General features: G+C 42.6%; 1 protein-coding gene across 1 annotated transcript in view; it reads left to right on the top strand.

The window, feature by feature from the left end:
• The window catches only part of LOC134398540 (transmembrane protease serine 11A-like), a 68,828-nt gene that overhangs the window by 40,553 nt on the left and 2,890 nt on the right, over positions 1-25,385 (top strand). The window contains exons 5-9 of the mRNA XM_063125876.1: positions 3,572-3,735; positions 14,320-14,358; positions 19,501-19,690; positions 22,377-22,636; positions 23,738-23,880. Of these exons, the coding sequence (XP_062981946.1) occupies positions 3,572-3,735; positions 14,320-14,358; positions 19,501-19,690; positions 22,377-22,636; positions 23,738-23,880 (796 nt within the window). The remainder of the gene's footprint in view (positions 1-3,571; positions 3,736-14,319; positions 14,359-19,500; positions 19,691-22,376; positions 22,637-23,737; positions 23,881-25,385) is intronic.

Below are 25,385 nucleotides of genomic sequence, written 5' to 3'. Positions count from 1 at the left end.
AATTGGGGAGGGGAAAGGTATGGAAGAGAAGGCTTGTGCTGATGAGTCATTTCAATTTAATCTGGAATGTGTGTGGGGGTTGGGGGTTGGGCTCAGTTTATAATGGCTCTGGGATCTCTGAACTGGAGGGATTTGTTGCTGAACGCCGCCTTCTCTAAAATTCTTCCCCATTGCCATTTGTGATGGGGTGGGCCGTCTCATTTCTGGGAAAACTGGTTGTTTCCTGTGTATTTTCTTTTGTCGTTTTACGCAAATTGCCTGTATGAAGATGTGGAAACAGAGGCACACTCATTTCTGCTCCTTCGGACCGAATCATTCACCACTGGCAAAAAATAGTTTGGAATTTCACAAATTTGCATGGTTAATTTTGATGTCACCAGCGATACGTTGCAAACAACCTTCAGTAGGAATGCAAATGGAGAGGAGACACAGAGAGACATTTGGCAAGCAGTACTGCTGTGCAAGCGCCGTTCATTTTGTGGGGATTACTCATAGCTCTCAGCAGTGTACGGAAACTGACCATGACAGGAGCTCTGTTTAGGGTTTCCTGAAAGGGTCCTTTCACATTTTTACTTAAGCACTTTCAGGAGTGCTTGAATAAGGCTAGTGACTGTGGGGTTGCAGCCATTCCCTTCTATAGCATTTGATTATGTTAGGCAAGAACAGAAAAGTGTGGGTGGGTGTGTGAGGGGGATCATTAAAAAGGCTCAGTGATTTGCTACAACTTGTAATGTAAGAAATTCAATTAATAGGGAAATTCAAGTGCTGCCTTAGGGTAATTATACAAGGGAAGGAGGGAAGGAAAAACTGTATAACTAGATCTCTGGGAATGCAGGTGTTGTTCATTACTCTTTTTTACTTGGTTTGTAACCTTAGATATATAATGACATCTCTCTCCTTCTCTCAAATGAAGATACTAAATAACTGTCCATTTTCTACAGAAATCATATAGAACGTGTTCAAGTTTTCAAGATGGAGAAGTCTTTATTATTATTATTATTATTATTATTATTTATTTATTTATTTATATAGCACCATCAATGTACATGGTGCTGTACAGAGTAAAACAGTAAATAGCAAGACTCTGCCGCATAGGCTTACAATCTAATAAAATCATAGTAAAACAATAAGGAGGGGAAGAGAATGCAAACAGGCACAGGGTAGGGTAAGCAGGCACAGGGTAGGGTAAACTAACAGTATAAAGTCTGCACAACATCAAGTTGTGATGTTAGGCAGATGTTTTATGGTTGGGATTTGCGTTATTGCTTTTCATCAATAGGAATGTTCCTTTATTCTCATCTGTAAACCAAAAAGTTTGTTACATGTTAACCATGTCTTAGAATGTGTCCAGATACATATAACTGGAGCAGGGAGCTTAGTCTAGAACCACACAAACACTTTGTTTTAGGGCGTTGCTACACAAGGCTTTTCTTCCTGAAGTGTACCCCTGTTTCTGCTCCCTCTTCAGTTACAGGCCCTTTACACTGTCTGGTTTTATCCTGGAACGTTCCATTTTTTTCTCTTCACACGGAGAGGCAGCATCTCTCCTGAGTCAGCAGCATTGTTGCAAGTCAAGCCTTTATAAGACAGTTTGATTCACGCCCATTTCCCTCACCCTAGCCTGTTATTGGTCACCCTGTCGTGATTGACACATCCTTCCAGTAACGGTGACTGGGCATTCAAACTTCACTGTAAAAAAAACTACCCTGGTCTCTACAGGCAGGAGGGAAATCTCATGCTCCCAGAGGCAAAGACAGTGGAAGGAAAGTGGCAAATTCTGAAGCGTGTGTGTGTGTGTGTGTGGACTTCAAAGGGAGGGCTAATGGAGGCGGGGCTGATGCTTACATGCGTATACAAGCATTATTATTTTTACTTCTGAAAGTAGCCCTCTTGTCTTCCTTTCCCCTTCCTGTTTAAAATTGATGTTTAAAATTAGATCCTCTCTCTCTCTCTCTATAGGAAAGGAAAGGAACCTCTCGTGCAAGCACTGAGTCATTACTGACTCTTGGAGGGACGCCAGCTTTCGCTGACGTTTTCTTGGCAGGCCTTATAGCGGGGTGGTTTGCCGTTGCCTTCCCCGGCCGTTATTCCCTTTCCCCCAGCTCACTGGGTACTCATTTTACCGACCTCAGGAGGATGGAAGGCTGAGTCGACCCGAGCCAGCTGCCTGAAACCAGCTTCCGCTGGGATCAAACTCAGGCCATGGGGAGAGTTTCAGCTGCAGAAACTGCTGCTTTACTGCTCTGCGCCACACAAGTCTCTCTCTCTTTCTCTTTCTCTCTCTTTCTCTCTCTCTCTCTCTCTCTTCCTATTGAGATCAGTAGAATGTGGGAGTTAATATGGATTAAAAAGAAAGGCAGTTTCTAGGTATGATGTTGAGAATGCAGACTTGAAGCTTCATCCCATGAAACCTGCTTCCCTCGGATTATCCCCATAGCGCTAAGCTTTCGAGGTTGTTGTTTTTGCTACCGGGCGACAGCGATCCTTTGCATACCAGGAAGTGAGTTTAAGGGGGGGAAATGTAAAAAATCAACGGATGTCTCAATTCAATTCATATTTGGTATGCTTAAAGCTCCCCCTAATATCTATTACTGTGCCAATTTTGGTGTCTTTATCTTGAAAGCTTATGCAGATGTAAGCATTTGTTTAAAATCCTGCTCCTGAACCCCAGTGGCGGCTCGGAAGATACGCTCAAAAAGTAGGGGCTAAATACAGCGAATCTTTTTTGCTTTATTCCACAATTAAGGCAGGATGCATGGGAGTACTTCATAATCAAAGCAGATTGTAAGGTGGAAAACTTCTGAGTCCTTTGCATGCAATTCACAGTGATTGCACAGTATAACACTAGTGTGATAAAGCTCTTGGTAATGCTTGCTTAGATTCAGAGTGAAAAACATGTCCAGTGGCTATGTAAAAATGGAACTTGCTTGTATTCGTTATCACATAACCCTAAAATCTGTCTCGAACAGTCTCTCTTCCTCTCCCTTCCCCCCCCCCCCCCCATTTCTCTGGTACATGCTTGTGTTTTAAGTCATACTACACATTCAGTTGTTGGTTTTTATCTTTGCAATTGTCATTCTATGAACATTTATTCTGCTTTTTCTTTTCCTTTATTCTGATTTCTTAAGACATAATTTGATTTCCTTGGGCTTTTCTAGATTGTATTTCTTTTATGTTGACCCTCCATATGCTGAGCTCTTTCTATCCCTCCTATACCACCTTTGTTTCATTCAGTTATTTTATTTAAAGCATCGATATCCCGTTTTATCTTCAATGAACTCAACGCAGCATGTAACAAACTATTAAACCAATAAGCATTCATATATCATGTCTTGCGGAAGGGAACTTTCTTTTTCCGCCCTTAACAATAACAAATAAATAAATAAATAAATAACAATACTGAATAGTTACATTCTTAATAATGATGCTTAATAATAAATCATGTTTATTGACATAACAGTGCCCATTTAAATTCCTTTCAATTTATCACCACTGAAGTTGTAACAATCCATGTGTGCATATGAAGACGTATGAAGACTAATCAGTTAGTGTTTGTTTGATTTTCTTTCAGCCCAGACACAGGTGGAGTGATTGTACAAGTTGTACTGATGTTTCTCTTTTCCTCTACTGATGACAATGTGATGTTACGACCGACAGTCAACAGGGTTTTGCAGCAAAGGCTGAAGATGTACCCTGGGTCTGGACGCATTGATATCTCCTCTTCCTCCCTCACAGGCAAGTGCCTTGAGTTTTTACCATTGATTAGGATTTGTCTTCCTAAGTTTGGCCTTTTTTGCATTATATTTTGCATTTTGTATTGGTTATATATTCCTACTCAATCCTTCCAGCATTACTAAAAGTGAGCAATACTCAATGGGAACTGTGGATCTTGATTTTAGTGGAGCCCTTTACATTTTAGGCCATATTGTGAATCATATTTCTGATCACTTTAATTTTTATTTTATTTATTTACAAAATTTATACACCACTTCCCATTCAGAATTTCGGAGCAGTGGACAAAATAAAATTATTATGTTATTATGATAACTATCTGACCTGAATTGCTGCTGACTTTGTCATCACATTTTGTTTCAAGGCATGTGCCTGGCATCTCCGTTCGAGTATAAGTGGGAGCAGCCTGGAGGGGGAATGTAAAATTCACACTGGAATGTTGACAAGTGAACTTGGAATTCTTATGTCTGTTGCTTTGGTAGGCACAAAACAAGCTGTTGATCTGAAGCTGCGTGGGGTGTGCCCCAACCCCATGGCATGTCATAGCTAATGAAGACTGGGGAACTCAGAGGAGATGGCACTGGAAACAGTGCCATTAAATTGTTTTTGTGGAAACATGGCACCATTGTAAAGGTGGAGCCTGAGAATTCCTGGCTTTGACTGAAACCCACTTTCTATGTTAGTATGATTTTACTATAATCCTACTCCTACTCCCACACATACAACTACGCAAAACCAATGTGTCATAGCAATTAGAGTGGGGCTCAGGAGATCCAGGTTCTAGTCCCCACTTTCAGGGCCGGCGCCAGACTATTTTGCGCCCTAGGCAAGGCGAGCTACTTCCACACACACACCCCAAAATTACGCGGAAGTCCGAACGTGTGCCCCGAGTGGAGAGCTGGGACTGGCTCACTTCGATTTGGGACCGAGCCGTCTGGAATTCACCGGGACTTACTTCCGTGCGAACGCAACCCACTATGCAGCCTGGCGTCCCGATCCCCTCCGCACGTTTACTCGGGGGAATAAGGCTTCCGAGTAAGGAGGCATAGGCGGATCAGGCCGCACTGGTGCCTCACAGTGCAACACTTTCTCGGATGCAAGTCCCGTTGATCCACGCGCGCAGGATCAAGAAGCAGGAGAGTTTGCCTTGTGAGGAGTCCACAAGTCCCTAGCTTTCCTGGGGGAAGGGAGAGGGAGTCCCGCTTGCCCACCTTCCTGGACATCATGGCCTGTTTGAGGAGAGAGGCGAGGCGACCCGGTGCCCTTTCCTCGGGAGTAAGGCAGAGGCTGGCTTGAGCCAGGGTCGAGCTTGCCACATGCTTTTTCTTCTTCTGGCGGCAGCAGCCTCCCAGCTCTTCCAGGTGGTTAGAGCGGTTCTGGGAGGGCGGCTTCCGGGTGGAAGTCTGAACGTGGAGCCACCCCACCCCAGCGTCCCTGGCTTCGCTTTGGCTGGGCGCCATCTCGCCCACCCAGGCCCAGCTGAATCCTTGGGCCGGGCCAGCTCACAGTCAACAACGCGCATGAGTGCTCTGCTGCACGGCGCCCCTCTTAGCTTGGCGCTCTAGGTGGCCACCTGAGTGGCGTCTATGGTAGCACCAGCCCTGCCCACTTGACCATGAAGCTCACTGGGTGACTTTGGGCCAGTGACTGACTCTCAGCCTAATCTACCTCATACGGTTGTTGTGAGGATAAAATGGAGAAGAGGGGGCTATGTAAGTCGCCTTGGATTCCTCACAAGAGGAAAAAAGGGATGATATAAATGCTGTTGTTGCTGTTGTTGTTGTTGTCGTCAACAACAACTGTTATTTTCAATCAACAATAAGTAAACAATTAAGAGTGTAAATTTGTTAGTGTAACCATAGAGCTGGCTGTCGTTTTCCACCATCTCTTGGGTGTGGTATGCTTTTACATATGTGAATGAAAATTAAAAAATAAATAAAAATCCATCAGTTTCCAAAGGAAAGTAACAAAACCTAACATTTCTTTTAAGGATCTCCAGTTCTGATAGTGGACAAAGATGAAGAATTCTCATTTTTCTAAATCAGTTTTCTCCTTCAGATTTCTAATCTATGTTACAGAAAATATATGCCAGTTTGCAACAACATTAACAAGATATGGGGTCACATAGCCCAGCCAAAAGTTAAATCCCAGTGACCACAGGGAGAGAGAATTAAGCACGTACCCTACTCTCCCAGTGAAACCCATAGCACATGAAAGTACTGTATTTTCTGGCGTATAAGACTACTTTTTAACCCAGGAAAATCTTCTCAAAAGTTGGGGGTCGTCTTATATGCCCAGTCGTCTTATACGCCGGAAAATATGGTACGTAACTTTGACTTGATCATGCCCGATGTCAATAACATATGAAGGCTCTTTCCTTTTGAACTAATCATGTTAATAGTGCCAGGTAAATTATAGGTTTTGTAGGGATTGTTTTTATCTTGATAATGAAGTAAATGTGTGTGTAAATCTGTGCCCCGAAAGTGTGTTACAAAGGAAATGGAACCTGTTTTGGTACTTGACTATGCTTTTTCATTTCCTAAACATTTCTATTTTCCAACAGTTGTCACTACCCATTAAGTGGGTGAAGAGTCTGGTATGACTCCGTCTCTTTCCACAAAATGCAATTGCTCACAAACAAGTGTTAATTGCCCAGAGTGCACTAGACTGACTGTCTCTACTCCAGCTGTTTTTTTTAAAAAAATAATGTATATCCTAGATAGATCATAAACATAATGACTGATGCTGTCAATAATTTGCCTCAGGTTGAGACCTGGATTAAGGTGCTACTATCAGGCATTTGACTTAGGGAAGTTAGTATCTCATTATAAAGGAATTAACTTTCATATAGTGTTCATCATCATGTGTTGACTGACATCACAAGGAACATTGTCCTGTTCAGGTTTCCACCTGGTGTATCAATCCAGAAGTACATTTACTAGGAATGTACTGTTCCTCTCCCCGCCCACCTCCCGTCTGCTGTTTCAAGCAGCAGCTTGGTGGTAGAGTTGTACAAATCAGAAAACCTCAAGCTTGTCAAGGTTCTCCAAATTCCACCACAAAGCTCCTTCTGACTTATGTCCACATCAGACTGCAAGCTTTGTTTTTCATTTCGCACAAAAATTCAGATGCATTTCCATGTGCATTTCCACATGTTTGCATCAATTGTGTGCATTTTTGAATTGTAGGTTTTTTTTAATATGCATTTTTGAACCCTCTTTTTTGGTCTGTGTATCGCATGGCAAATGTGGAAATGTACAGACTTCAACCACAGTTTACATTTGGGTCTGTGTTCAGTTCTGGGAGGTGCAAAGTGGGTAAATTCTCATAAAAAACAAACACAATGTATTTCTCATACATCCCCATTCATGAATAAATCAAAATGTGCGCTTGCCATTTTGTTTGGCAATATTCCCATGAATGAATTTACTGGGGATTATTGTCATTTATGCCCCATTGTTCCTCTACTGATCTACAGCATGAATACTGTGCTGGCTCAAAGGGAAGCACAGAACAAATGATTATGAGGCATGAAAATTAATGAAAGGATGAAACTAAATGAAGTAGAGCAGGGCGACATACTCTTAACTAACCCATCACAGACTGCATAAAGTTCTGCAAACGGCAAGGTGATTTATGCTAATTATAAAATGAAGGATATTTAAAAGAAATTATTTTCTATTTATGTAACAGAAGCTGTTAGTCTTTGGTTCTTTTGAAAATCTAATCCATATTTGAGTGCCTTTAAGAGTGCGGATCATGGGAAAATTTGTTTCTGGTTCTGAGATGACTTAGGTGGTTGCACAATTACACATAATTAATTAATTAATTAATTAATTACATTTCTATACTGCCCAATAGCCGGAGCTCTCCAGGCGGTTCACAAAAATTAAAAACATTCAAAGTATAAAACAACGGTATAAAACCATAATATAAAATACAATATAAAAGCTCAACCAGATCAAAACCTCAGCAATGCAAAATTACAAATTTAAAACACCAAGTTAAAATTTATTTATAGACTGTTAAAATGCTGGGAGAATAAAAAGGGCTTCACCTGGCGTCTAAAAGCATATAACGTAGGTGCCGAGCGAACCTCCTAAGGGAGCTCATTCCACAGCCAGGGTGCCACAGCAGAGAAGGCCCTCCTCCTGGTTGCCACCTGCCTCACTTCCTTTGGCAGGGGCTCGCGGAGAAGGACCCCTGAGGATGACCTTAGGGTCCGGGCAGGTACATACGGGAGGAGGCGTTCCTTCAGATAGCCTGGCCCCAAGCCGTTTAGGGCTTTAAACCAGCACTTTGAAACGGGCCCGGACCTGGACTGGCAGCCAATGAAGCTGGAAAAGGACTGGCGTGATGTGGTCTCGTCGGCCAGTCCCTGTTAGTAACCGTGCTGCCCTGTTTTGTACCAGTTGAAGTTTCCGGACCGTTTTCAAAGGCAGCCCCACGTATAACACATTGCAGTAATCCAAATGAGAGGTTATCAGAGCATGGATAACTGTAGCTAGGCTATCTCTGTCCAGATAAGGGTGCAGTTGGTATATCAGCCTAAGCTGATAAAAGGTGCTCTTTGCCACTGAGTTCACCTGTGCCTCAAGTGACAGTTCTGGATCCAAGAGCACCCCCAAACTACAGACCCGATCCTTTAGGGAGAGTGCAATCCCGTCCAGGACAAGGCAAACATCACCTCGCCGGACAGATGAACCACTCGCTAACAGTACCTCCATCTTGTCTGGATTGAGTCTCAGTCTGTTAGCCCTCATCCAGTCCATTACCGTGCCCAGGCACTGGTTCAGAAAAGCCACTGCCTCACCTGGGTTTGATGAAAAGGAAAGGTAGAGCTGGGTATCATCCGCATATTGATGACACCTCAGTCCACATAAGCACCCTCTCCCTGCTAAATAGAGCCTGTTTTGCTCCTTAACGTATTGGGAAGCTGAAGGCAATGAAGCTGTTAAAAGGGTGGCTTGTATCCAAATGGTGGGAAATTGGAGTGAACATGATTAAAAATAGAGGAGAGCTCATTTTAGACTAGAAGTTTCCCTGTGGCAGTGATGTTGTCAAAGAAGCATTATGTTGCTGTCACTGTTGTGTCTGCACACTGCTGTTCAGAACAGAATTTTTCCATGTGGTTTGGGGCTTTCTGCAGCTTAACCCAAAAATTGAGGAGTAGGTAACCTGGTGCTCTTAAGATATTTTGGACTGTATTCTCTTACAAGCCTGAGCCAGCATGGCTGATGGTCAGTGATCATGAGATATGTAGTCCCAAACATCTGGAGGGCACCTGATTGCCTACCAATGATTTAGATCTTCAGAGGCTGGCTGTAATTTATCTGTTAAGCACCTCAAGGATGAAATCACTTTGCATCTGCAACAACTTGGATGTCACTATTCCTTGCAGTTCTTGGGGATTTGTCCAGAGCACCACCTTGTCCTGTGTGGATGGATTTCAATTGTTGAAGCCTGAGGATGTTGAAATGGAATGCTTTCTTATTAGAGAGTCAGTAATGGAACGATTCTTTAAGAAATTTACCTTGGATTATTAGGTTTGTAAGAACTATTAACCAAACTGAAATATTCCCTTTGAGCAAGATTGACACACACCTCCAGACGTTTTTGGAAGAGACTGATTGCAATCTGGTTACATGGAAACCAACTTGGTTTCTCTGATAGTGGGTGCTGAAGAAGTAGCTCAGAAGTTTTCAGAGCCAGGAAGCAACTGTAATCTGTGCTGATTTTATTTCTAATGATAACTGTATTGAGCTGTGTATTCCACTGTTGGCCTTTTCGGTGGTGGCCCCCAGGCTATGGAACGATCTCCCTGACGAGGCTCGTCTGGCGCCAATGCTGCTATCTTTCTGGCGCTGAGTTAAGAGTTTCCTCTTTGCCCAGGCATATGGCAGCACATCTTAATCACCCACATGTTTGTTTTAACGGTTTTTAATGCTTCATGTATGTATGTTCTGTGTTTTAGAATTTTAAATTTTGTATACTTGTTTTTATCTCATTTTAGAATTTCTGTGAACTGCCCAGAGAGCTCTAGCTATGGGGGCGGTATATAAATGAAATAAATAAATAAATAAATAAATAAATAAAGTTTCTAAATATTACTATAGGCTGCCCTACATTGCAAAAGTCAAGGATTGCATATAAACGTTTGATACAGAGCACCACCTTGTGGACATTTGGTGCCAGTGGATATAAATGACTGACTTCTAGTGAATCAGGCCATTTGTCCATCTACCCCAGTGCTAATTACTTTGCCCAGACATGGTTCTCCCGAATCTTGAACAGCCCCTAATTCCTCCCCTCTCTTACCCTCACGACAACCCTGCAAGGTAGGCTTGTCCTAGGCCTGTGAGGTAACTTCAAAACAAATTAAATTAGTTTCCTCTCTCTCCCTCCCTCCCTCCCTCCCTCCATGCCTGGCCAGGGCTGTCTTGAAGCTGTCGTCATGATTTTCCTTGCCCCCACAGAAAACAAAAACGAAAACTACAACTCCCAGCATGCCTTTTGCCCAGAGCTGTGACCTCCTTCCCTTCTGCTCCCAATGGCGCCTAGTAACTGAGGCGCTAGAACTCAGGCGCTCTCCCTCCAGGCCCAGAATGGCGAGCCACTTTCAAATGATGGCTCCCAAAGCCTGATAAATCTTCCTTCTCACCCAAGGCATGCTGGGAGTTGTAGGCATAAGCCTAAGTCCTGAATAATGTGTTAAATCTTTGAACACTGTCTGAGGTGTGGTGGAAAACAAACTGGTGAGCACCCATCTTAGTTGTGGCACCCTGCTGATGGATTTCTTTTTCACAGGCAGGCTTTATTAATGGCTTTTAAATGCCAAGTGTTTTTTTTAGTTTTTTTTTTTAATGTTTTCCAAGACTTTTTAACTTGATGAGATTTTTTATGCTGCGTTTTTTCTGTTATAACTAAGCCACAACATTCCAAGACAGATGCAAGAATTACTGAATAAAGTGTATGTTTTTTATGTAAAAGCCTGACTTTACTATTTAAAAAGGAGAGTCAATGGAGGAATGACTGACAGCTGAGGCTAGAATGGAATGGTGGGCGGAGTTAGTGGCAGTTGGGGAAAGTCAGTTAGCAGGAGAGCAAAGACAGTTAGCGAGAGGTCAGGGAAGTGGGGGCTGTGTTAGGACTGAGAGATGATGCCAGTTCTACACCTCCCAGCAGGCCTTTGGCGGCCCTCAGGTGCCCATGTCCTCTGAGAGGCGCTTTTCTCCTCTTGTTGCCAATGCTGCTCCTTGATAGACCGTCAAGGAATAGCATTGCCAAGGAGGGCAGGTAAGCGGCTGTTAGTGGATGCGACCAGCTCTGTCCAATCCTGCCATGACTGCCTTGGCCTGTGCTTCTCACCCACCAAGTGCTCCATCAGGAGCCTGTGCTGAAGGGCCGGGGATGGGCAGTTTCTCTCCATTTTGTCAGGTCTGTTTCTGGGCATGCGCAGAGTGCCTCCCCTTCCTCCCTCTTAAGGGTGAAGGCTGCAACGTGTGCTTCTCTCAGCTTCTGAGAAAACAGCGATATGAGCACAGGGTCCCTTTGAGCATGTCCAGAATTCGGCCGCTCAAAGACACACTGTTGTATCTAGTTATGATTTTAAAACCACACATGGCAGGTAGGAGGAGTCACCGCAAATTGATGCATCCCATTTATGTGGGTTGTTTGTTTTTATGTGGAATTGGGTTGACTAGGGTGACCATACAACCGGATTTGTCCGGGTTTTTGATGGCAAATCCGGGAGGGGAAATCCGGATTTTTTTCAAAGAGCAGCTCTAATGGGAATTAACAAAAATGCTTATAACTCTGTCATTTTTTAAGATAAAGACATGAAATAGTCTTTATCTTCCTAAGAGCACACTAGTAGCTCTTAGGAAGGGCTTTAGTCATACCTAATTTGAAACAGATCCGTTCATCCATTGATTTTTAAGGAATTTTTTAAAAACTGAGGTTTTAAAATTATTATTTTTAAAATTGTCATTTTTAAAGATAAAGAGATGAAACTTTGCACCATGAAATGATTTAGGTAGAGCTTTAGCCACACCAAATTTGAAACAGATCCGTTCATCCATTGATTTTTTAGGATTTTTTTTTTAAATTGAGGTTTTAAAATTATTATTTTTAAAATCATCATTTTTAAAGAAAAAAAGATGAAACTTTGTACAATGATAGGATTTAGGTAGAGCTTTAGCCACACCAAATTTGAAACAGATCCGTTCATCCATTGATTTTTTAGGATTTTTTTTTAAATGAGGTTTTAAAATTATTTTTAAACTGTTATTTTTAAAGATAAAGAGCTGAAAGTTGGCACTATGATAGCTTTTAGGTAGAGCTTTAGCCATACCAAATTTGAAACAGATCTGGGGCCAGTAGCAAACCCTGTTAACAACAACAGCAGCTTGCAATGAGTGAAGATACAGTCAGAAAAGATATTTGAGGGAAGGGGAGAATGTAACACACAGAGTACAACAAAAGCTTCAAAGTACAGCAAAACCTACAAAAGTAGGAGTGAGTGAAGTTAATTTCAGATACATTGAATCTCTCACTTGTTCTTTATTTCAGTGATTTTAACATTAAAATGTTATGTAGAACAGAATCGTCTTAAATGTGTGCTGTAAAATCAGACATGACCAAGGCTATGTTCGGATGGGCACGCCCCCTTGGTATTGGACATGCCTCCTTGGGGGCGACCATGTTGTCCTCCTTTTTGGTTTCCAAAATATGGTCACCCTAGGGTTGACTGACTTTAGGAACCACAATGGCCACCAAGTCTGGCCTCCTACCCAAGGCATGCTGGGAGTTGTAGGCATAAACCTACGTTTTTATTAAATCCTTTCAAAATACTTTAAACCCCAAAATTCATGTTTTTAGATTTTTTCTGATCCATGTACACAAAGACCTGTCTGGGCAAACAGCATTAAGGCAGTATTATTTATTTATTTATTTATTTATTTATTTAAAATATTTATATCCCGCCCTATATCACTAAGATCTCAAGGCGGCATACAGTACCATATGTGGAAGTGGGTAAACATTTTGGGACATACGTGACACACACATACTTTCCAGTTTTGTAGGTAGAGATTACATTTGTGAACTCTCTGGGGGGTTTACATATACATAATGTATATTTCATTTGTCAGGCAAGGAGGCTCATATATATTGTTTCTAGGCATTCTCCCATCCATACAACTTACAGGTCAATCTTGTTTAGCTGTAACAGTAGAAATGCATTGTGGGTCTTCATCCCATTCTGGCTTGGGTGTGGCATTATCTTGTGGAAGAGCTTTTCTACACAAGGCATTAATTGTGCACTTGGGATTCCTCACTTGTACTTTGCAAACATTTTTTTTCCTAATGCGGAAAGTCTGGTATCCCGAATGGCAGCATGAAACCCTAGCATATTTTAGCAATTTTGCTATACCATAGCACAACCTATTGGTGTTTAATGGAACACTTAGAAAAGCAGAGGAAGAACCTCCCCCAGTATTTTTTTTAAATCTTGTGTAAAGGAGCCAATCTTAATCCCACAAAGAATCTGGAAGCATTGATAAAAAGACGTGCTAAAAGCCTCATGTAAAAAAGCCCAAAGACTCAGGTGCCTTTTTTTAATGTGCTGATTATTCTGCATAATACTCTGCTTGGAATGTTGGCAAGAGGTGTATGGGCCATGAATGAATTTCAACTACCATTTTTCAGATGGAGAAAACAGATTTTTTTTTTTTAAATAGCTGGGCCTTGGGAAGAGATGGCATTGCTCCAAAAGTGTAAATAGCACTCACTGTTAGAAATATAACGCAAGCCTGAGGCATGTAATGTTGGCAAACACAACGTGCGGTTATACAAATTCTTTTGGCAGAGGCAGTCATATCCTAAACAAAGAGCTATTTCTAGGTCATGTCTGCCGTCTGTGTGTAATATAGTCATTCTAGGTCATGACTACTGCCTGCACACAATACAGTCTTAAAACAGTGTTAATCATCATTGCTGTTCCTTCAAGGAGCTCTGGAAATCGTGATTCTGTGAGGGTGGTAAGAACTTTTAGTTAAACATCACTAGCTAATTTGTAGAACTGCAGTTCTCAAGAGTTCATTAAAGTGAAACCACCATGGTTATGTTAGTATGAAACATGTTCCTTTCATTGGGAATTATATGGCAACATAAAGGAGAAACATGTCTGCTGATTTGCAGTGCCTTCATGTAGTGTTACATACCCTAACGTAGCATGGGAAATCTATCTCTGAAAGCAAAATGCTTCATCTGTACCTGATCGGAAACCACCAGTACACAGCTCTATTGCAGATATGATGCATCCAGTGCAATTCACATGTGCAATGCACATTTTGGATGCACATTGACATCTATCTTACCATGTAAATGAGAATGACCATGCCTATCCACTCTCTTAGGCCAGGCAACCCCTTTTAATAGACATGACAAAAGGGAGAGGAAAAATGGTCATTCTGCTATTCAATCTGATTTGAGGTAGCTTGATAAAAACAAACAAACCATTTCTGCCCTTTGGTAAGGGAAAAGCCACTGCAGTGTTATCTAAACCTGTTTACTTCTTTCTTCCAGGTATGAAGGCACAAACAGCTGAAAGAATCTTCAGTGACTGTAAGTTTAAAGACTTCTTGTCAGCTATGAAAAATGCAATAATTCTTTTTAAGAAGTTTCCAAACTAGTCACAGCAATCATGGGTTACCAGCCAATCCATACAAGTGTAAATCAGGCATATTCTGAGCCCATGAGGTTCATTTTCTTGTAGTGGCAAGGGGGTATTATTTTCCAGTCTCTAGGGCAGCCTTTTCCAACATGTTTTCCCCCTAATGTTTTGGGTAACAACTTCCATAATACCTGACCATTGGTCATGCTGTTGAGGGCTGATGGGAGCTGTATTCCAAAACATGTTGGGGATGGCTGCTTGGGGATCGACCCTCTCATACAATGAAAGGCAACGTAGCTGATTCCTCCATCAGCGGAGGGGACATTCCTGAAGTCCCAAATTGGCTCTGTCTTGTTTCAGGGAAGCAGAGTTTGGGTGAAGGTCTTTGGAGGTCACTAATTTGGTGTGCTTTCCCCACCCCTTTTCCTTTTCTCCCTACCTTTGCCTGCCCCTTCCATATTGTAGAAAGGGGCAGGATCCTCCATGGGGAGGGAAGAGATGAAATTGGCGTGAAAGGGCCTTTGCCCCCCACCCACCCACCTCAGACCAGATCATCTGGGACACAGGATAAAATTGCTTTAGCAAGTGGCGGCATGTACTCAGGATGACCATGCCCTTGAACTAGCTGCCACATGGGGGCCCCATAGCTGCAGTGACTCTGTTTAACTATCAAATGGACAACGATCTTGGGAGGGCATTTAGTACAGGCTGCATATTAGCAAGGTTCCCTGGATTGTTCTAGACAGGCCAGCAGCCATTAGAAAGCTGGGAGCACTGGAATCAATGCACTGGACTCATTCCCTGGAATCATCTTCAAGGTAGAAGGTTTCAAAGGTCTCTGACCTGAAAGGTTGGGTAGGGTACTGGCTAAGGGGCTGTGATGAATCAAGAAATCCCTGTTTTAGATCTAACCTCTGCCATGCTAACAAACTGGCCTTCTGCAATCCATTCTCTCTCAGTCCCCCCACCCCACTGCTCTTTAGTATGGTGATAAGATATGCTCCATCTTTACTGGGAGGGACCATAGCTCAATGGTAGAAGGTCCCAGGGTCAATCTCTGGCAGCATTTCCAGTTCAAAAAGGATGAGGTAGCAGGTGATGTGAAAGGCCTCTGCTGAGACCCTGGAGATGCTACCAATCAGAGTAGACAATAGAGAGGGTTAGATCGATCGATAGTCTTGCCCACTCCACTGTAAGGCAGCTTCCTATGTACCCTGTGTCCTGGTGGCTTCATGTCTGTGTAGAGTTAGCATGTTGCTCTATAAGGAAGTCACCCAAAGATCTATCTGCAAGGGACAGCTAACTCTATTCCGTTTTGGAGGAGGCCACCTTATTCTTTTATGGATTTATAACCTGCCATTCAGGAAATCTTTTCACAAGATGATTTATAAAAGAAAATAACAAAAACAGAAATATCAATAATAATAATAATAACAACAACAACAACGAAAAGCCGTGGGCTGGTTCACACGACACAACGTAGCTCATTGGGGGTTAACATTGCCTTTGGCAGGAGGGTTTTTACAGAAGATGCTCAAACTCTCCACCTGAGAAATACTGCTCGTTCATATGCTGCGTTTTATATCCCATCGCCTCCAGTCGGCCCACCTTTCTCAGAGAAAAATGGAATTTCTTACTATAAACTGATGTTCTTGGGAGAGGTAGGGAGCATTCAAGCCACCAGTTCATTTCCATTTGTGCTCAACTTTTCTGTCTGTACGGTAGGCCGATGGTATGTATGGCCTCCTGGGATGTTACAATATTTACAAATTTACTGAGTTCACTTTTTAAAGTTTTCAGATGAGCAAGCCAAGTTATACCTAATATAACTTCCAGAGCATAAAGGCTGCTTTACGTTCTTAAAGCATTCTTCCTCAACCTGGTGCCCTACAGATATTTTGGACTGCAATGGCCAGCATCCCCGACCATTGGCCATCCTGCCTAAGGCTGATAGGAGCCTCGGTCCAAAATATCTGGAGGGTACCAGGTTAGGGAGGGATTCCTAAAACAACAAAGTAACTTTAGATCTGCAAATAAAATTATTATTTTTTTTTTTTCAATTTCCCCACAAATTTTCATTTTTTTCCTGGAAAAAATGGGGAAAACCATTCCATCCCCCACTTTTCCCAATGGTTTCAACATTTCTGGAATTTTTTCATCTCTAGATGTTTTCACCTGCTACCATTCTATTTGTTCATAGTAAGTAAAAAAAAGTTTGCGTAGCCAGAGCCATTACAAACATATATATAATCAAATAAAAAACAGAATAGTCAAATATATTACAAATATATAAGATTACAGTACAAGACTAAAATCATCCAAAAACATCGTTCTATAGACTATTCAATCACAACTTAGGCTGCCTCTGGAAAATTCCAGAAACCTCCTGGGAAAGCTGGGGGTCCGGAGGAACCGGACTTGGGGCCCAAAATACCACAACCCCAACTTACTGGGCCTAAATTTCCCCAGCGAGTGGCGGCGACCATCTTGAATCTTGCCCGAACTCACGCGAGATATCGGCAGCTGGCTGGGAACTCTGCGAGACCCACGCGAGGGCTGGGCGGCGAGGGCGAGGTGAGTGGTTGGGGGCTGCGTGCAGGAATTTCCAGCAACGCAGCCTCCAACACCCCCCACCCCCAGGGCAGAAGAAGAAGAAGCAGAAGTAGAAGAAGCAGCAAGAAGAAGCAAGCAGGAGGAGGAGAAGATAGAGTAGGAGTTAAGACTGAGGTTTGTGTGTGAGAGAGAATGTGTGGATGCATGGGGTCTTTGAGTGAATGCATGTGTGCATGCGTGTTTTTGGAGTGAGTGATGCTGAGTGTGTGTGTGTGTGCGTGCGCACGCACACGTGTGCTGGCAGTGTGAGTGTATTGAAGTCTGAATGGGATGCCTGGTTGTTTGACTGAATGAATGCATGTGCATGTTTGTAGTGGGGGTGGCTGTAGTTTTCTGTGAGTTGGGGGGATGATTTGGAGGTGATGTTCCTATTAAATAATGCATTTTAGACCCATAGACTTTCCTTTCCAATTTGTTTACTATACTATTACGTATATTTTGTAACAGTGGCTGACAATTGTTCATCCCTCTTAAAGAAACTTTAAAAAAATTAACAGGTTGCTATCATCATCATCATCATCATCATCATCATCATCATCATCATCATCTATCTCTCTTTTCTTGCTTGTGGTGGTTTTTCCTAGATGAACATGATGGGCTTTGCCAAGTCATGTTGTCTTTTACTGATTCAGAAATGTCCTGACTATGGAACATGTTTTAAGTATGACTGCTTTCTGGATGTTGGCGTGCATGTATTTTGGTAGGCCTAATTTTTGAAGGTTTTCTGTAAAAACAACCATGATGTCATCCTGGTGACTGATGTGACTAACAAATAATTGTAAGTTTTTCCTGTTGCCATAGTTCTTTAACTTCCATATCCAGTGGTGTATATTTTTCTTTTCTGCAACATTTTTGTCATTAGGTATTGCAATTTCAATGTAGGTGTGTTTTTCTTGGTTGTTTTTGACTGTTATGTCTGGTTGAAGTTGAAACAAGCTAAGACACGCTTTAATCCATTTTGTTCCATGGCTAACGTTTGCAGGCTAATAGTAGTTTATACTCTTTCTGAATGCTTGGTTGTTTGGTTGTTGTATACTTGTCAACTGCTTCATTTGTTCAGTGGTAGCAGTATGCAATAAGGTGATGGGGAAACAGTGTTAAATGTTAGGAAAGGTTAGACTATGGTCATCCAGTGAAGGATTTGCAATCAGAAAAGATATTTGAGGGAAGGGGAGACTGTATCACACACAGGGCTCATCTACACCAAGCAGGATATTCCACTTTGAAAGCGGTATAGAAAAGCCAGGAGCCACACGACTGCTTTATAGCAGTATTGAAGTGTACTGACAACTGTTGGGGCCCATGACACATACCATATACCACTTTCATAACACTTTCATAGTGTTATATCCTGCTTGGTGTAGATGTGTCCTGGGCCCCAACAGTTGTCAGTGCACTTCAGTACCACTATAAAGCAGTAGTGTAGCTCCTGCAGTGCAGTTGAATACCTCTATAAAGTAATAGTGTGGCTCCTGCCTTTTATATACTGCTTTCATAGTGGAATACCCTGCTTGGTGTAGCTGAGCACACAGTATAGCAAAAGCTTCAACGTACAGCAAAAGCTACAGAAGTAGGAATGAGTGAAGTTAATTTCAGATACATTGAATGTCTCGCATACTTTATTCCAGTGATTTTAACATTAAGATGTTATGCAGAACAGGTTTGTCTTAATTGTGTGCTGTGAAATCAGACCTGTGACCAAGGCCATGTTTGGGTGGGCACGCCCCTTTGGGGGCTGGACATGCTGGTGAGCATGCCCCCTTGGGGGCTGGACATGTTGGTGAGCACGCGCCCATGAGGCGGCCATGTTGTCCTCCTTTTTGGTTTCCAAAATATGGTCACCCTATCACAACTTAAAACCTGCTCGTCATCATTAGAAAACTTCCTCCTTAAAATTGATGCTTTAAAAGCAAAACAGGCTACTTTTTCAGAAATGGATGGAGTAATATCCCCCAATAAAATTTTTAATCAAGTATGAATGAGACCTATTAGGTATAAGACCTAGGTCTTTAAACAAAGCTATTCTTACATCTTTATAAATTGGGCAGACAAGCAGGTAGTGAGTTAAATCTTCAACTATATTAGATCTGTATTTGTTCATACATTTTTTGGGTTTAATTTTATTTTTTCATGGTTGTTCCAATGCTTAGCTACACTGCAATCCGTTCTGTTCATCATGGACATGATGGGGTTGGGGGTATGTCTCTGCTCATTCCAGTTGCAGTCTGGCTGTTCAGGAGCCTCCCTGGAGGAGGATTTGATCAACCATACATGTGACTCTGCCTCCTGCTGTGGGGGAAACACATTTTGCAAAGGGCAGTGAATGCCATCCTTCCTTCTCCCAAGAACAGGCATTTACCTGGATGTCCAGGTAGTGGCTGGGACCAGTTGTGTTTTTGCCATATTGTCTTTTTTTGTCTGAATTATTTTATAACCAGTAAATAACATGCGAAACATACTTTTTTTCTTGACATTAACAGTCTGTGGGCTTCGATATAACAGATCAGCAATATCTCCAAGAAAATCGTCAAGACTAATTGGAGGAACTGCTACTTTCAATGCTGGGGAATGGCCATGGCAAGCCAGTCTTCAGCGGGATAACATCCATCGTTGTGGTGCAACATTGATCAGTAACACATGGCTTGTGTCTGCAGCTCATTGCTTCAGAGAGTAAGTTTCTAACTAGGACAAGATAGGATATGTGTGAATCAGTATGCTAAGTGATATTAGTTGAAGTATAAAGGTAAGCACATGTGACTCTCTGATAACTTTATAGAGAGATCTCTTGTTTGTCTTATATCAGATCAGTCTACTGGTCCATTTGATCTAGTATTGACTACTTTGATTGGCAGCATCTCCCCAGGATTTCGTTATCACCTGAACCTTTTTAACTAGAGATGCCAGGGATTGAACTTGGGACAATCTGCATGTTGGGGTATGTGTTCTACCAGGGAACTATGGCCCCTCCATAACAAAAAGCAGAGTTGAAACTTCTGGGTGTATAATGACCCTCGCCCCCCAACCTGGCTCTCTGTGGACTGGATGACATCAGGGAGTGTGGCCACACCGCTGTAGTCATCCAATCCCGGACTGAAGAGCCAGCTGGCTCTCCAGTGGCTGCTTCAGCTGGGGACTGGGCTTTCCTGTGTGAGGGCTGGGGAAAACCCATGCGTAGCAATGCCATCTTACCTGAGATGGCTGGATGAGTGTTCCAGCTGCAATGTTTTCTCCTCCCAGCATCCTTCTCAGTAAGGGAAGGTGTTGAGCTAGGTGAAGCTGCCCGACTGAGGTAGCTCCAATAGCCTCCTTGAATGGGACCACTTTGCCCACCTTACATCCTCAACTGCAGGGAAATCGTGGACATGGGGAGGGTTAAGTATCTCTTGCTCTTGCCCTCTGATGGTTTTCTGTAAGAGCCCCTTTCCCCATGTTTGCATCACGTCAACACACATGGATTTGGAAACAGAAGTACTGTGGTGAAATTGTCAATCATATCAGGGAGACAGATATTTGTAGCAGTGGGAGAGGGAAAAGCAGCAGTGTGTGAAGGGAAATAACATCCCCATGTACAGCACCATGTACATTGATGGTGCTATATAAATAAATAAATAATAATAATAATAATAATAATAATAATAATAATAATCCCATCTGAAAAGTGCAGAGCTTGCCCTTAACAAATCCTGCTTTTGTCTCTGTACTTCACTAGACACTACTCACATGTTTCTAAGGTTGCTTTCTTTATTTAAAAAAGAACTGAGAAAAGAAGAGAAATTGCTAATTGCTACAACATAATCGGTTTCACAAATGCTGGAATATTATTATTATTATTATTATTATTATTATTATTTATTTATATAGCACACATGCACTTTCCCACGTCTTTCTTTTGTGGAGAATCTACTGAATGGGCTCCATCACGCCGACTTTTTTATCCAGTTTTCATCCCTGGTTTCGCCCTCCATTTCCTTAGTGAGTCGAGCACTGGGCACTTCCATGTCTTTGCGTTGTTGCGCTCTTTCAGGTCATGTATCTTTTCACCTGGAGTGCTACTATGCCGGTGAAATCTCCCACCCCAGCCTTTGGGAAAGGTTTACAAGGGAGGAGGAGCCAAGGTTTGTTTTGTTAGTTTCAAAGGGTGGACAGATGAATAATTATTTTAACTAATTTCTTTTGTAAAGGTGGTCAGGTTCCCTCCTTTGCTCCAAGGTAACCAAAATGCTTACATCTGAATAAGTATTAAACATAAAGAGATCAAACTTGGCATGGTGATAGCTCTTAAGGAGGGATTTAGCTACTCCAAGTTTGAATCAGATTAGTTCATCTCTTGATTTTAAGGAATTTTTTTATATAGAAATTTTAGAAAATGCTTACATCTGCGTAATTTTAAAGATAAAGAGATCGATTTTGGCAAGGTGATAGCTCTTAAGGAGGGCATTCAGCATGCCAAGTTTGAATCATATTGGTTCATTCCTTGATTTTTTAGGAATTTTTAAATTTTCTCCTCTTAAACCCTGTTCCTCATAGTCCACCAGTGCGAAGGACTGCTTTTCCTTTCCTTTGATCATGAAAAGCTGTGCATCTCCAAGTTCACAAACTGCAGATGTACTGTTCCCTTACTCAAGAGTAAATCCCATTGATTTCAAATGCATTGACATCCAAGTCATACTAAAATCAGATGCACGCTTACCTTTGAGTAAACCTCGTTGAACAGAGAGAGTCTTACTTCTGAGTAAACACATATAGAACTGACTTTTAATAGCGTGGTCACTCAGAAGTTTTTTTAAAAAATCTAAAACAGCAAACTGGAAAGAAGTGCTCTGCAACCCTATACTTACTTCTGAGGAGGGTGCATTTTCCATATTTCTTTTAAGGTGAAAATGCCTACTCAGGAGTAAGAACATAGAGTTAAATGGGACCTTTTCCCCTCCCCCTTCACGGTTGAGCAGAGAAACGCCTCGCCCTCTTTTGTTAGTGAGACCGCCCTTAGACACACACGCCCCCAACAAAGAACGGGATGGTAGGATAGAACACAACAGCAGCAATACATGAGAGGAAGGAGCGCCTTTATTTTGCAGGGTGGGAAAATAATCCAGACTTTCCCCACTCCAAAAAGAAACAAAACATGGAGGGGAAGAGGCGAAATGAGTGCAGGACATTGACATCATGTGAGTACTGAGCTGCAGAACCCCATACCAGGCAGGGCGAGTGTGCGATAAATCAGTGGTGTGATGGAGCTCAATAATGCTCTATCAAAATTTGCTATTTTGTTTTGTTTTGTTTTTTGGTTGGGGATTCGGATATAAACATCTTCAGTAATATTGTGACTTAACATGATCTCTTGACTTTTTTTCAGGGCAAGAAATCCAAATAAATGGACTGTTACCTTTGGGACCTATTTAAGGCCTCCTCTAATTGTACGGCTTGTCAAGACAATTATAGTTCATGAAAAGTATCTGTATCCATTCCATGAATATGACATTGCTATTGTGCAGCTGGCTAGACATGTGGAGTTTACAAGTGCTGTTCATCGGGTTTGCCTTCCAGACTCGGGAGCGATTATTCCATATGATATAGATGCTGTTATTACAGGATGGGGAGCACTTAGTAATAATGGTAAGCATATCCACCCAGAAGAATAGAGTATTTTATATCTTTAATTAATGCTAAGACTAACAGGGCAGGGGGATTATTTTATACTGGCCACTCAATAACCCAATAGCCATGTTACACACATGGTCCTGGTCCCAATCTAGAGTTTTGCAAGCATACTAGCTGGCTACACAAACACATATCAACTAGGGCTGTGCTCCGCTTCTCTTCGGATCGGAGAAGCAGAAGCGGATCGGGATGCTTCACCTCCCCTTAAGGCGGAGGCGAAGAGGATCGGGGGGCAGCGGAGCGTCGCGGATCGAGATGAAGGCGGATCCTTCACCTCGATCCGGAGCTCCGCAAAAAAGGTAAGGGGGCCTTACCTGGCGCTGCCGTTGCCGGCTTCACTAGAGCCCGCAGCTCAACCGCGGGCTCTAGTGAAGCTGGCGACAGGCTGCAAAGGACCAGGTAAGTGGTGTGCGCGAGGGGGGTGGCAGGGCCAGGTAAACCCCATTGCGCACACCACCTACCTGGCCCTGCCGCCGCCTGTGCAGCGGCAGCGGCGGAGCCAGGTAAGGGGGCAGGGGGGAAGGGTGTTACCTTCATCCATCCGCGGCTTCAACTGAGCCCAAGGACTCAAACCGGAAGACCAGGCGGCCTGGTCTTCCAGTTTGAGTCTTCGGGGCTCAGTTGAAGCAGCCGCCGGGACTGCGGACTGACGCAGGTAAGGGGGGAGGAGGGAGGGAGGCCTTACCTGGCACCGCCTCCTCCACAGAGCTCCGATTTGGATCCGGAGCGCCGAAGCGAAGCAGATCACTGGCAGATCGGCGCAGAGCAGACCCGCTCTGAAAGTTGCAGAACGGGATCCGAAGCGGATCAGGGGGTGGGTGGGTCCGTGCACAGCCCTAATATCCACCTCCTCACCTCCATTCCACCATCTTATAGTCTCTTTATTTCTCATGCCTCTTAGCAGGGGAAGGTTTACAAACGCTGCTACTTTCCTGACAGTGTCTTTATACAAGTTTGAGCACCTGTGGTTTATTTTAAATGACACTTGCCTAAGGTTTCTTCTTTGCCCAGGCTACAGCAGATAAATTGAAACACTAAATGGATTTTTCTGCTCAGGTGAAACACCTAATGTCCTTCAGCAAGCAACAGTAAAGCTCATAGACTCCAATACTTGCAATAGAAGAGAAGTGTACAATGGGGCCATAACACCAGGAATGCTGTGTGCTGGGTATCTGGAAGGCGGTGTAGATTCCTGCCAGGTATGTCTCGTCTCACCTGATAGAATTAATTTCCTCTAAACAAGGGTGATGTGGGGAGAATGGGTTCACAGAAGCATTACTTTCTTGCTTTGAGTGTTTGAGATTCCTCTTCAGGGCTCCTTTCTTACTACTTTGAAGCCTGAGTTTGTACTTCCATCCCAGGACATTTCAAGGCCTCAACCCACATCTATCTTCTCTAGAGAAAAAACAAGAAGAATCTTATGGCACTGTAAAGTAACATGTTCATTACGACACACACTTTCACAGACTTTAGTCCACTGCATCAGATGCATGAACTGTTATTCTGAGAAACTTTCTTCCTGTATTTTCTTCCTCTGAGCTTTGATTCCTCCTAACTCTGCTTCCCTCTTTTTTGGACTGTACCTACATACATCGTGTTTTTTTTAAATGTTGTGTCACTTGCCACTACACCTCCGTCTTTTCTGATAGAAACCTTACAGCGTTGTCTCACCTCTTACTGAGAAATAACCTCTGGACTCTCAACAGCAATTTTGTTTATTTCAGCCATTTGCCATAAGAAAACATAAAACAGAATGCAAGAAATAATAAACATAGTAAACCAAAAAAAAACAAAAAACACCATAAACACGATTCCCACAGAATAAGAGTCTGAAACCAAGTGCTCAGCAGCAACTACAATAACAATCCACAATTTATTTTTGCCCTTGTGCTACGTTCATCAGGGTAAAAAAAAGAAAAAGTCTCAAAGAAATGTTAATATTACCATGAGAAACTATAATCTGTTGGTTGAAGCTGTGTTCATAACCGAATCCCTGGGTGGCAAATGGCATCCAGAGAATCCATCTGGAAGTGACGATGTAGCATTGTTCCCAGGGGACTTCTGGGAGAAAAAGTGCAAAGAAGAACTCTGCAAAGCTGGGCATGGCAGCAATTTTGAAGAAAGGGAAGCAATTTTGAAGAAAGAGAGAACTTTGGCTCATTTCTACTAGAAACCTATTCCAAATATTCTCCTAAATAACCATAGAATCATAGAATAGCAGAGTTGGAAGGGGCCTACAAGGCCATCGAGTCCAACCCCCTGCTCAATGCAGGAATCCACCTTAAAGCATCCCTGACAGATGGTTGTCCAGCTAACCTCTTGAAGGCCTCTAGTGTGGGAGAGCCCACCACCTCCCTAGGCCCACTGATTCCATTGTTGTACTGCTCTAACAGTCAGGAAGTTTTTCCTCTTGTCCAGCTGGAATCTGGCTTCCTTTTATTTGAGCCCATTATTCCGTGTCCTGCACTCTGGGAGGATCAAGAAATTCTCGAAAATTATGGTGAGGAATGTATTCTACTGTCTTCTCTCCACCAACACACAGATGCAGATTGTAACACTGTCTGTAGCAAAGCAGGTTGTATGCACTTAGTTTTACCTAATGAGGGACATTCCAGACAAGTTGAAAAGTTCAGTTGCTAGACCTCATCCCAACTGTGCCATGGAAAACTGATTCAAAATTGAATAATTACTCTCATTATCATTA

The sequence above is a fragment of the Elgaria multicarinata genome, chromosome 1 (assembly GCF_023053635.1).
Source record: "Elgaria multicarinata webbii isolate HBS135686 ecotype San Diego chromosome 1, rElgMul1.1.pri, whole genome shotgun sequence".
In the NCBI taxonomy this organism is placed as follows: domain Eukaryota; kingdom Metazoa; phylum Chordata; class Lepidosauria; order Squamata; family Anguidae; genus Elgaria; species Elgaria multicarinata.
Note: the sequence above shows the minus strand (reverse complement) of the source record. Positions and strands in the feature narration are given on the sequence as shown.